The 13,559-nt window shown below is 41.1% G+C and overlaps 1 protein-coding gene across 6 annotated transcripts in view; it reads left to right on the top strand.

Moving 5' to 3' along the window:
• The first annotated feature begins 1,140 nt into the window (after positions 1-1,140).
• gpat3 (glycerol-3-phosphate acyltransferase 3) overlaps positions 1,141-13,559 on the top strand; it is an 80,844-nt gene continuing 68,425 nt past the window's right edge. Inside the window, exons 1-3 of one of the 6 annotated variants that reach the window (XM_059965315.1) lie at positions 1,141-1,355; positions 3,129-3,287; positions 11,750-11,816. In XM_059965315.1, the coding sequence (XP_059821298.1) occupies positions 3,144-3,287; positions 11,750-11,816 (211 nt within the window). In that variant the 5' untranslated portion in view covers positions 1,141-1,355; positions 3,129-3,143. The other 5 variants (XM_059965321.1, XM_059965320.1, XM_059965318.1 and 2 more) reach the window with 5 other exon arrangements.

Genomic DNA, 13,559 nt, shown 5'->3' with positions numbered 1-13,559 from the left:
AACCACATAGTTATTGTTGTTGCAAGAACAAGTCAGCTTTTGAGTATTCTACACTGTGATCCTCAGCTTCTGACTTGACTGAGGGTTTCTGTCAATGAGAGGGTATAGTTTAGGAGTATGAATTCTTATTTTTCACTTCACTGAATTAATATAACAACAGTCAAGGAGCTCAACACCATACAGGAAAGGTAGTATCTAGATTGATTGACATCCCACCTCTGAAAATTTGCTCTTTCCACTATTATGATTGTAATATGCATCATCTACAAAATACTCTGCGTCAGTTTACCAAGGCTTATCTGACACATTTTTCAAAACATGCAGTCTTCACCACCTTGGAGTACAGTCTCAAAAGGGTCAAGTGAGTAACATAATCTACGTGGCACATCAGTCTGAGTAAAACACCAAAATTCCTTACTCTACAGGGAGTATCTTTTGCTACAGGGATTGATGTATTTTGGTGCTGGAGATCTACACTCGCAAGATAAATTATGAACTGGCATCTTACAACAATATGTAAAAGGAGTTGACATTTTATAATGAAATGCAAACATCTCTCTTATCTTTTTTCTCATTGGGAGTCACTGTACGTGGTGATATCTAAGGTCTAGTTAAAGAAGGAATTTGCCTTTATATGGTATCTCATATGGTATATCTGCCAATTATTCTGAGAAATGGAAATGTGATGGGTACGTTATGTACAAGGGAATATATAACTATATGTTTGATGGTGTTGGATAGACATAAAGAAAATATTGGCCAAGCCATCTGTCCAGTATCTAAACCATGGTTCCCCAATTCTGATTTTACTTTACATTGGGTCAACTCACTTTACTGTATTATATACGGTACGTTGCCTCATCTCGCCTCGCGGCAGTTTTGCTGTTTCATTAGCATGGTCTATTTTCTACGAGGCCAAATTGGTAGCGCAGCCCAACAGGGAGCCGGACGGATTCAAACGCCAGATCATTCGCCTCGAAATCCAGCGCTGATGCCACTACACCGCCGCTGGGGGGGGGGGGGGGGGGGGGTTGGGGTGTGTGTGTGTGTGTGTGTGTGTGTGTGTGTGTGTGTGTGTCTGTGTCTGTGTGTGTGTGTGTGTGTGTGTGTGTGTGTGTGTGTGTGTGTGTGTGTCTGTGTGTGTGTGTGTGTGTGTGTGTGTGTGTGTGTCTGTGTGTGTGTCTGTGTGTGTGTGTGTGTGTGTGTGTCTGTGTGTGTGTGTGTGTGTGCGCGCGCGCGCGCGCGAGTGTGAAAGAACATTCTCAGAATTGCAAGACTGAGTGACAATAGACAAACAGAACGGAGGAGTTTAAATTACTGAGAAAATCAAACGGGAGTTAGCGACAGGATCACTGGTATGTTCCGCTCTCAGCGCAGTCACCCACTCCCTAGTCTCCCGAACTCCACTTTCATTGCTTGTTTTGCTGAGCCTCGGTAAGTCCGGGAGTGACGGGAAACTAACGAGTTGGGAGTTCCGGATGGGCGGGGTAAGAAGCCGATGAACTCTGGACTCGAGTAAACCCGGAGTAAGAAACCGATCCGGTTTTGGAGCGAGCGAAGGGAGTGTATTGGAGGGTCGGGAGTCGGACTAGGTCTAGGACTGAGCCCGTAGTGAGGCTGAAGACCTGGTCTGGGTCCGGAGTGAGAGAAAGGAATAGGAAGCAAAACCGGAGCAAGAATGCCAAGAGCCGGAGCCCGAGCCTGAGCCTGCCTGTGATCCACTCGTCCTGTAGCAAGGCTCCTTTTAATTGGCAAAATTGGATAGTTTTAGCCATTCCCCGCGGCAACCGCTTGTCAGAGAGCGCTGCCACTTGCCAACGGGGAGGGGAGCTGGTTCCAAGATACGGTGCAGTCACTGTTCCGGTCGGTGTGTTGGGTGGTACATCCCTTTTCAACCAATGCTGATAAGAGAAGTGGGCTGTCAGGATTCCTCACAAAGTGCTGGAGGAACTCCGCAGACCTGACAGCCGAAGGGCTTCGGCCCGAAATCTTGACTGTACTCTTTACTACAGATGCTGCCGGGCCTGCTAAGTTCCTCCAGCACTTTGTGTGTTGCTCGGATTTCCAGCATCTGCAGATTTTCTCTTGTTTGTGTCAGAAATGCACAATGGGCTGGGCATACCCCCCAGTATATGACTCCCACCGCGATGGGCGAATCCCTATTGGTTTGGGGTAGATTCCTCCCAGGGCTCCATTGATCTTTGGGGTGCATATACGTTTTATCATCCACTTTCCACCAGGGTGGTTTACTGTGTGGCTTTCCGCTCCTGCCATATTGAGAAGCAGAGGTATTGTAGGTTCCCTTTGAACAGTGTTGAGGTTCATTCCTGTATTGGTATGAATACGAGTCCCGAGGTCTACGGTAAATAGCAGTGTTTTGTCAAGTTTCAGTGCTTTCTCTTGCACGGTATTGGGGCTTGACTTCACCTTGTTAACGCAACCTGCTTTAAAACGGGTGTTCCAAGTTCTTTGTATCACAGTGACACAGCAAGTAGAGTCGCTACTCCGCAGCAGAGGTGATTGAGGCGCAGTCCCGACCTGTGCTGTTGTCAATGTGGGGCTTATTCAAAGGGTTCAGTTTTGATCCACATCCCAGAGATGTGCGGCTTTGTAAGAAGCGACTGTAAATTGCCTTCGGTGTAAGTGGGCGGCAGAAGCTGGAGGAAGTTGATACCATTATAGCCAAATGGATTACGGGTAAATTAGTGAAGGCATAGGATTACTCTGAGCTAGCATCAACTTGATAGGCTGAATGGCTTCCTTCTGTGTGGTAACTAATTATATGAGAAGTTTCACCTTTTCTCATCTGTTGAATAGCCTTTATTTTCACCCCTCTGTCACTGTTTCTTTTCAACTTTCTAGGTTTAAACTACTCCAGCATCCTCAGAATTTTTAAAGAATTCTTTGAGCAGCTCTGTAAAATCTTTCACCCAGACTTAGATCAAGTGACTCAGTGCTAGATTTGATCTAATGTTCGCAATGTGAAGCATTTGGGATGTTTTAGGTGAAGGGTGCCATAAGTTTTTGTGCAGGCAGATCTGGGATATTAAACTCATAGCATTTGTGTGTGCAGGAGTGTGTCCCATTCCTGAAGGTCTTCAACTTGTTTTAACTTGTGTGATCTTCAGGGCAGGACGCTGTCGATGGAGGGGCTTGGGGGACTTGTGTTGAAGTTGCTGTCAATATGGCTGATCCTAGGGATTACTCTCATTATGCTGCCTGCCATGTTTGGTGTTTCATTGGGAATCACAGAACTTTACATGAAGATTCTGGTCAAGACACTTGAGGTAAGTGCTTTTGTTTAACATGTTAAACAAAATATGTTTAATTTGAAGATCAGTTCTTAAAAATGTCAATGGTGATTTTATCCTTCAAGGCTGCTGATAGTGATTTAACTACAGACTTTTTTTTCATATCACCTTAATTCAGTTTTAATTGACAATCATTAATATTTACAATTGACCAAGCCATTTATAAAACAGAAAATTGGAATTCTATCACCTTTTTCTTTTTGAATCTCCTTCTAATGTTTACACCTGTCTGTAATTCCTGGACAGAATTCCCTAATTCTGAACTCTCTTACAGCATGATTGCTCTGTATACTTTCAGTTCCCTTGAATGTATTCAATCAAATTATTCATTTAAATTCCAGTTATTTAAGTGCCAGGTTGTATAATTGCTCATAGTTTAACCAATGGTAAATTTGCAATGCATTCCTTCCAAGTCTGTCCTTTCTGTGTTGTCTAGAATAGAATGCCCTGGTCCAGATGTGTTCTAATAAAGGTTTTATACAGCTGTGACATATAAATAATCAATAATCAGAATCAGGTTTAATGTCACTGCCATATGTCACACAGTTTGTTGTTGTGCAGCAACAGTACATTGCAATACATAATTAAAATTGTTAAATTACAATAAGAAGTGCACCTAAAAAAAACTAAGTGGTGCAAAGAGAGATCAAAAATAGTGAAGCAGTGTTCATGGGTTCACTGTCCATTCAGAAATCCAAAGGTGGCGGGGTCAAAGCTGGTCCTGAAACATTGAATTTGTCTTCAGGCTCCTGTACTTCCTCCTGGACAGTAGCAATGTGAAGAGGGCAAGTCCTGGGTCCTTAATGATGGATCCCATCTTTCTGAGGCATTGCTTTTAGAAGGTGTCCTCAAAGCTGGGGAGGCTAGTACCTGCGATATAACCAACTGAGCTTACAAATTTCTGCAGCTTTTTCCTCTTCCTGTGCAGAGACCCCTCCATACCACACACCATACAAGCAGTTAGAAAGCTCTCCATTGTACATCTGTAGAAAGTTGCTGGAGTCCTTGGTGACATATCAAGTATCCCCAAACACCTAAGAAAATATAGCTACTGTTGTGCCTTCTTTGTAATTGCATTAATATGTTAGGCTCAGGATAGATCTTCAGAGATGTTGACACCCAGGAACCAGAAACTGCTGAACCTTTCCACTGCTGATCCTTTGCTGAGGGCTGATGTGTGTTCCTTGACATCCCCTTCCTGATGACCACAGTCAATTCTGAGATCTTACTGACTTTGAGGGCAAGGTTGGTGTTGCAACACCACTCAACCAGTTAATCAGTCTCGCTCCTGTACTCCTCCTTGTCACCATCTGAAATTCTACCAACATAGTTGTGTCATCGGCAAATTTATAGATGGCATTTGAGCTGTGCCTAATTGTGCAGTCATGAGTGTAGAAGGAGTTATAGCAGTGGGTTAAGCATACATCCTTGAGGTGAGCCAGTGTTGGTTGCCAGCCCAGAGGAGATGCTATTTCCGGTCTGTACAGACTGTGGTCTCCTGGTGAGGAAGTCCACTGGCAGAGGGAGGTAGAGAGGCCCAGGTTTTGGAGCTTGTTGATTAGAACTGAAGCATGATTGTGTTGAATGCTGAGCTGTAGTCAATAAACAACAGCCTGATGTAGGTATTGCTACACAGAAAATGAATCTCAGGATTGTATATAGTGACGTGCACTTTTGATAATAAATATACTTCGAACTCTATTCTGCATTCTGTTACTGCTTTCCTCTTGTACTACCTCGGTGTACTGATGTGATGAAGTTATGTGTCTGGATAGTATGTGTGACAATCATAAACAATCATAAATCAGTTTATTTTCTGCATCTATTCATGCTATTGCAATGATGTGTTTGCATGATGTCCTCAATCTCTTTAGATCCAGTGTCCCTATCTTAATGTCATTAGGCAGGTTGGATACATACCTTTCTGTCTGATCATCCAGTGCATTTACATCAAAGTAGATAGTTGGGGTCACATTGCAGATAATGGGAATTTTTTTTTAATGGAACTGATATTGAATGAAAATATTGTTGACAGATATTTCTTAATTGGTAAGTTTATTTGAATTTACTTTGGTACTATTAGAAACATGAAGTTTCTCAGTTCGAGACTGCTATACATTTATTGTTCATTTCATCTTCTGTTTCTCTCCTGGTACATTTCAGATTTGTGCAGCCCCTTTTTGTAGGAAAGAACTTAATTTTTTACTTAATGATATTTGAAAAGATTCAGTTACTTGCAGTAAACTGATAATAATGTAGGTTATTAGGTTTGTGTGGTGTGGAACTGAACTGTTTGTAACTCCAGTCCAATGGGCATCCCTTGTTGCATTTGCAGATTTCACAGGGTGGAGAATGGTTGGCTACCAAGCTCTCTTAAATACCTTGAGTTAGGCACCAGGCAATGTGAGTGGATGTTGGCTGAGAGGAGATCTTTGCTATGATATTATGCTGCCCTGCATTCAAGCTGTTCCTTGTTTTTATTTCCACATTAACCCCCATCTCCCACATTTTCCAAACCCCATCTCATCCTTCCTCTCTAACCTCCCCTCTCCCACTGTATCCTTGTGATATAATTGAAGTAAGTAGAGCAAATGAAAACAAAAAATAAATACTGGGGAAGCATGTTGTAACAAGTGGGTGGAAGTAATTTTACACTTGTCTCTTCTTGTTGCAACATGGTGTTCTTTGCATTTAGTTTTTCATATTTCTACTTGGGTAAAAGAAATTTCCTTCCAAAGTAGACATTTCTAGAACCCTTCTAGAACAGTGATTGCCACTGAGATACAGTTTTAGCCTTGTATAATGTTTATTACAAAATTACATTTCAATCTTTCAAGTGCTTTGATAACTCTGAAAAGGGAAAATAACCTTCAATAATCTTGCTGTATTTTTCTCTTGACATATTGGCAGTTTAAACTTTCAATGCAGGAACAGACTTCAGGGCTATGAATCATAGCATTTAATGGCTATCCTATTAAATCTTTCAGCCCTTTATGTTGTGGGAGAGCAGCAGGGGAGTAGGATGTAATGTTGTGATTGACATTTGATAATGCCATAATTCAGATTGAAATAAACTTGAGATTGGTCTGTGTATAGGTCGAATAACCCACTGAAGTTGCAGTATAGTTCATTATGTGGCACAGATTAGTGTCTTTGATTTCTTTTATTCTTTTTGATGTTAGGAGAGTAAATATTTTTGAAAGCAGGACTAAACCAGTGCATTTGACAATATACCCCATGCAGGGCTTACTGAGAAAGTAAGGAGGCATGGGATCCAAGGGGACATTGCTTTGTTGATCCAGAACTGGCTTGCCCACAGAAGGCAAAGAGTGGTTGTAGATGGGTCATATTCAGCATGGAGGTCAGTGACCAGTGGAGTGCCTCAGTGATCTGTTCTGGGATCCTTACTCCTCGTGATTTTTATGAATGACCTGGATGAGGAAGTGGAGGGATGGGTTAATAAGTTTGCTGATGACACAAATGTTGGAGGTGTTGTGGATAGTTTGGAGGGCTTTCAGAGGTTACAGCGGGACAGTGATAGGATGCCAAACTGAGCCGAGAAGTGGCAGATGGAATTCAACCTAGATAAGTGTGAAGTGGTTCATTTTGGTAGGTCAAGTATGATGGCAGAATATAGTATTAATGGTAAGACTCTTGGCGGTGTGGAGGATCAGAGGGATCTTGGGGTCCGAGTCCATAGGACGCTGAAAGCAATGTGCAGATTGACTCCATGGTTAAGAAGGTGTATGGTGTATTGGCATTCATCAATCGTGGTATTGAGTTTAAGAGTTGAGAGGTAATGTTGCAGCCATATAGGATGCTGGTCAGACCCCACTTGGAGTACTGTGCTCAGTTCTGGTTGCCTCACTACAGGAAGGATGTGGAAACCATAGAAAGGGTGCAGAGGAGATTTACAAGGATGTTGCCTGGTTTGGGCAGCATGCCTTATGAAAACAAGTTGAGTGAACTTGGCTTCTCCTTGAAGCGAAGGAGGATGAGAGGTGACCTCATAGAGGTGTATAAGATGATGAGAGGGATTGATCATGTGGATAGTCAGAGGCTTTTTCCCAGGGCTGAAATGGTTGCCACAAGAGGACACAGGTTTAAGCTGCTGGGGAGTAGGTGCAGAGGAGATGTCAGGGGTAAGCTTTTTATGCAGATTGTGGTGAGTGCGTGGAATGGGCTGCTGGCAACGGTGGTGGAAGCAGATACGATAGGGTCTTTTAAGAGACTTTTGGATGGGTACATGAAGCTTAGAAAAATAGAGGGCTATAGGTAAGCCTAGTAATTTCTAAGGTAGGGACATGTTCAGCACAACTTTGTGGGCCAAAGGGCCTGTATGTTGCTGTAGGTTTTCTATGTTTCTAAATAAAGTCAAGATGAAAGAGAAAGTTGGAGAGTGTATGGATTATTTTACAGAGGCACATACGCTATTTGCAACAACAAGCCCCTGCAAGTGAAAGCAAACACCTCTCCCTATACCACTATATACAACCTAAACTAGTATGAGACCATGGCCATAAGATACAGGAGCAGAATTAAGCAATTTGGCCCATCAAGTCTTCTCAACCATTTCAATATGGTTGATCCATTTTCCCTCTCAGCCCCAATCTCCTACCATCTCCCCATATCCCATCATGCTCTGACTAATCAAGACTCTGTCAACTTCTGCCTTAAATATACCCAATGACTTGGCCTCCACAGCTGCCTGTGGCAACAAATTCCACAGATTCATGATTCTCAGGGATGAAGAAATTCCTCCTCATTACTGTTCTAACATGACAACCTTCTGTTCTGAGGCGATTCTCTGATCTTGGACTCCCTCACCATAGGAAACATCTACTCTTTCAAGGCTGTTCAAAATTTGTTAAGTTCAATAAAGTCATCCCTCATCCATCATTTGAATTCCAGTGAGTAGAGGCCCAGAGTTGTCAAACACTCTTTATATGACAAGCCTTTAAATGCCAGTATCATTTTTTGTGAACCTCCTTTAAACCCTCTCCAATGTCAGCACATTCATTCTTAGATAAGGGGCTCAAAACTGCTCATAATATTCCAAGTGAGGCCTCCCCAGTGCTTTATAAAGTCTCAACATTACATCCTTGCTTTTATATTCTAATCTTCTTCAAATGAATGCCAACATTCCATTTACCTACCTCAGCATCGATTCAACCTGCAAATTATCTTTAGGGAATCCTGCAGGAGGACTCCCAAATCACTTTGGTCCTCTGATTTTTTAGTATTCTCTCCACTTAGAAAATGGTCTACTCTTTTATTTCTTCTACCAAAGTGCATAACTATACACTTCCCGACAATGTATTCTATCTGCCTCTTCTCCTAATCTGTCTAAGTCCTTCTGTAGCTTCTCAACTTCCTCAAAACTATCTGTCCCTCCACCTACATATCATCCACAAATTTTGCCACAAAGCCATCAAGTCCGTCTTCCAAATCATTGATATATAACATAAAAAGGATCAGTCCCAACACAGACCCCAGTGGAACACCACTAGTCACTAGCAGCCATCCAGAAAAGGCTCCCTTTATTCCCACTTTTTGTCTCTTGCCAATCAGCCACTGCTTTATCCATTCTAGTATCTTTCCTGTAATACTATAGGCTCTTAACTTTTTAAGCAGTCTCATGTGTTGCACTTTGTCAAACACTTTGTGAAAATCCAAGTATATAACATCCACTGATTCAGCTGTCTATTCTTCTCGTTACTTCTTTGAAGAATCCCAACAGATTTGTTAGGCAATATTTTTCCTTAAGGAGACCATGCTGACAATGGCCTATTTTATCTTGCCTCCAAGTACCCTGAAGCCATATCCTTAACCATCTACTCCAACATCTTCCCAACCACTGAACTCAGACTAACTGACTTGTAATTTCCTTTCTTCTGCCTCTCTCCCTTCCTGAAGAGTGGAGTGACATTTGCACTTTTTCATTCCTCTGGAACCATACCAGAATCAATTGATTCTGGAAAGAAAATAACTAATGCCTCCACTATCCCTTCAGCCACCTCTTTCAGAATTCTGGAGTATATACCAGCTGGTCCAGGTGACTTAATCTACCTTAAGACATTTTAGTTTCCCAAGAACCTTTTCCCTAGTAACAGCAATTTTGCAGACTTCTGATCCCTGATACCCTCGAACCTTTGGCATATTACTAGTGTCTTCTGTAGTGAAGACTGTGGCAAAATACATATTCAGATCATCTGCCATTTCATTGTCCCTCATTACTACCTTTCACATGTCATTTTCCAGTGTTCCAATATCCATTCTTGCCTTCTGATGGTTTTTAAAAGCTTCCCAATTCTCTAACTTCCCACTAATTTTTGCTCTATTATATAGCCTCTCTTTGGCCTTTGAGTTGGCTTTGACTTCTCCTGTTAGCAACGGTTGTGTCATCTTGTCTTTAGAATAGTTCTTCCTCTTTGAGATGTATATATCCTGTGCCTTCTGAAATGCATCCAAATCTTCCAGCTGTTGCTGTTCTGGTATCATCAGTTTTGACCAGCTCCTATCTCATGCCTCTATAGTTCCCTTTTCTCCATAGTATACTGATACATCTGACTTTAGCTTCTTCTTCTCAAATTGCAAGGTGAATTCTACCATATCATGATCACTTGGTGCTAAGGGTTTCTTTACCTTAAGCTCTCTAATCAATTCTGGTTCATTGCACAACACTAGATTAGCTGATCTCTTAGTGTGCTCAACCACATTCTGCTCTATAATGCCATTTCATAGGCTTTCTAAAAAGTCTCCCTCTGGGAATCCAGCACAAACCTGATTTTCCCAATCTACCACCATATTGAAATCCCACATGACTATGATAACTTTTGACATGCATTTTCTATTTCCCTTTGCAATTTGTAGCCAACATCCTCATTACTCTTTGGGACCCTGTACCAGGGTCTTTTTCTCCTTGCAGTTTCTTAGCTGAACCCACAATGATTCAACATCTGTCGACCCTATGTCACTTCTTTCTAATGATTTGACTTTATTTTTTTACCAACAGAGCCACACCTTCCCCTCTGCCTACCTGCTTGTCCTTTTGATACAATATGTATCCTTGTATGTTAAACTCCCAGCTGTGATCCTCTTTCAGCCTTGATTCAGTGATGCCCACAACATCATACATGCCAATCTGTAACTGTGCTACAAGATCATCTACCTTATCCATATACTGTGTGCATTCAAATGTAACACCTTCAATCCAGTGTTCACCCTTTTCAATTTTGTCTTCCTTTTATATTGCAACTCATCCTGTTGACTGAATTTTTCCCCTTTCATCAACCTCTTCTTGCTAGCAGTCTCACTGCACTCTACCACTATTTGTAAATCAATTACCCCATCCTCAGTGCTATCACTCTGCTTCCTATCATCCCGCCAAATTAGATTAGACCCTGCTGAACGATGCTAGCAAAACTGCCTGCAAGGATATTGGTTGCCCTTGGGTTCAGCTGTAATCCGTCCCCTTTGTAGACAGAAGAGATCCCAATGATATGTAAACCTGAACCCCTGCCCCCGCACCAGTTCCTCAGCCACATATTTACCTGCCAGATTGTCCTCTTTTTACCCTCACTGGCATGTGGCATGGGTAGCAATCCAGAGATCACTAACCTGGAGGTCCTGTTTTTCAGCTGTCTGCCTAGCTCCCTGAAATCTCTCTTCACTTTTTCTACCTATGTCATTGGTGTCAATTTGTACCAGGACTTCTGGCTGCTCACTCTCCTCCTTTGTGAGTGCTGTGGACCCGATCCAAGACATTCCGGACCCTGGCACCTGAGAGGTAGCATGCCATCCAGGTGTCTCTGTTGCACCCACAGAATCTCATCTCTGTTCCTCTGACTCTGGAATTTCCTATCACCACTGCAGTCCACTTCACTTCTGTGCTCTCTGGAATCACAGCACCTGACTCAGTGCCAGAGACCAGGTTGCTGTGGCTTCCCCCAGTAGGTCACACCCCTCAACAGTATCTAAATTGTAATACATATTGAGGGGTATGCCTACAGGACCACTCAGCACTATCCCTTTTCGCCCTTTCTAATGAATTCTGCTCAGCAATTGGTCACAGTCCATCTCCGGAAAAAATTGCTCCAAAGTTCTGCCTTTTGAATCTTGAGTGTGGACATGATTGAAAAGGTAGCTGTCTTCACTTAGTCCCACTGAGCAATTGGTTGCAGTCCAACTCCTACGTCACACACCAATCCACCTTGCAATCCCCTGCCATTACTTCACCCCATCAACACTCTCAGTCACACTAGTTTATGGAAGAAAGTATGTAGCTGATTACCTTCACAATGAAAGGACCTGGTTGGTATTTTCACTATTGCATGTGAATAACACAGGAGTAGTAATCTGTGGAATGGTAATGTATAATTGAAATCTGAGGGTCACATGGACCTGCAAATGATCAAAGTGCTGTTTGCATTTTTTAGTGGGCCACACGGAAAATACAGAAGACAGCCCAGGAGAAGCCTGGCCAATCCTATTCACCCTCCAACGGTAAGGTTTAAATTCATTCTTTTAGGCCTGTGGTAGTGTGCTGGTAAAAAAGCAGTGTTTTAGGTTAACACTTATTTAAAACTGGAGTAGATGTCTTTTGTGTAACACATCTCTTACTCAAAATTTATTAAGGACCACCATATATCCTTTCACAAGGAAGGACACAATAGTTAGTTCATAAGACATCATCTTGAATATGTTGGGTCTACTGTCATAAAATTGGCAGTTACCTGGTGAAAATGGCAGAACTTTTACTATCGTACGTTCCTGTAAAGCATAGATGTCAGAGAGCAGTAGTGCTGGTTCTGAAAAGAAAGTCTAATATCCTGGGTGAATATATAGGGAGGCTTCTCAGTGTTTTGCAATTACAATGTATACAAGAAAGGGAGACACAATTTGTTGTACATTATTGCAAAGTTATTTACTTTACCATATTGGGGATAAATCTTGTGAATAGAAAATATAAAACTATCCTTTCCTGTACTGTATAGGTGTAATTTAGACAACTGCTGGGGGCATTGAAATAAACACTACATCAGTGTGTTTGTGTAGTAGCATACAGGTTAGGAAAGTGTAGTCCACACTTGTAGTTGATGGATATGGTAGGACCCGGCATATTATTAAGGATTTCAGCCCGAAATGTCAATTATACTCTTTTTCATCGATGCTGCCTGGCCTGCTGAGTTCCTCCAGCATTTTCTGTGTGTTACGTATTACTAAGTTCACCTCTCTAAGTTCAAACAATTAAATTAGGAATTCATAAATCAAGACAAAAATGGGAATCTGATCTGAATGTTAAAATTGATGGAAAAAACTGGTCAAGATTATGTTTTGATGGTATGAGAAATACAATAAATGTTCGACTTAGATTAATACAATATAATTTTTTACATCAATTATATATAACACCACAGAAAATAAATAGATTGAATTCAAATATGTCTGACCAATGTTTTCGATGTAATCAAGAAATTGGTACTTTTTTACATTCTACCTGGTCTTGTTTTAAAATTCAACCATTTTGGATAAATTTAAGACTTTTATTGGAACAAATCATTGGAGTACAACTCCCACATAGTCCACTATTATTTTTATTAGGAGACATTGAAGGGACAATACCGAAACTTAAATTGAACAAGTATCAGAAAAAATTTATAAAAATTGCATTGGCAGTAGCCAAAAAAGTTATCGCAGTTGGAAATCTGATTTATATTTAACTATGGATTGTTGGAATAATGAAATACATAGTTGTATTCCATTTGAAAAAATTACGTATAATCTAAGAAATGAATATGATATATTTTTGAAAATTTGGCTCCCATACTTACAAAAGATAGGATTAAATGCACAGGTCCTTTGAAGATAAAATTATAGTAATTGGAGAAAGTAAAAACAAATATTAAAATTATTTTGAACTCCATGGAGCATGTGGGGATCCTCCGATATCCAGGCAATCTTTCTCTTCTTTCTTTTTTTTCTTCTTTCTTTAGATAGGGGTTAAGGGGGGTAGGGTTAAGGGGAGGGGGGAGGATCAATATTATTTTTCTTACTATTTTGTTATCACATTTATTCTTTGTAATCTCTAAAATTTAATTTAAAAAAAAACAAAAAAAAAACAACTAATTTCACCTCTTGAGTTCTTGCCAAGTTGCTTTGGGTGCATTTTTAGTCACTTAGTCCATCTTACTTGTAAATCAACACTATCACAGAAGCCACAATAAAGTAATACTGACGTCAATCATT

The sequence above is a fragment of the Hypanus sabinus genome, chromosome 3 (assembly GCF_030144855.1).
Source record: "Hypanus sabinus isolate sHypSab1 chromosome 3, sHypSab1.hap1, whole genome shotgun sequence".
Taxonomy (NCBI): Eukaryota; Metazoa; Chordata; class Chondrichthyes; order Myliobatiformes; family Dasyatidae; genus Hypanus; species Hypanus sabinus.
This window is presented reverse-complemented; position numbering and strand designations above follow the sequence as displayed.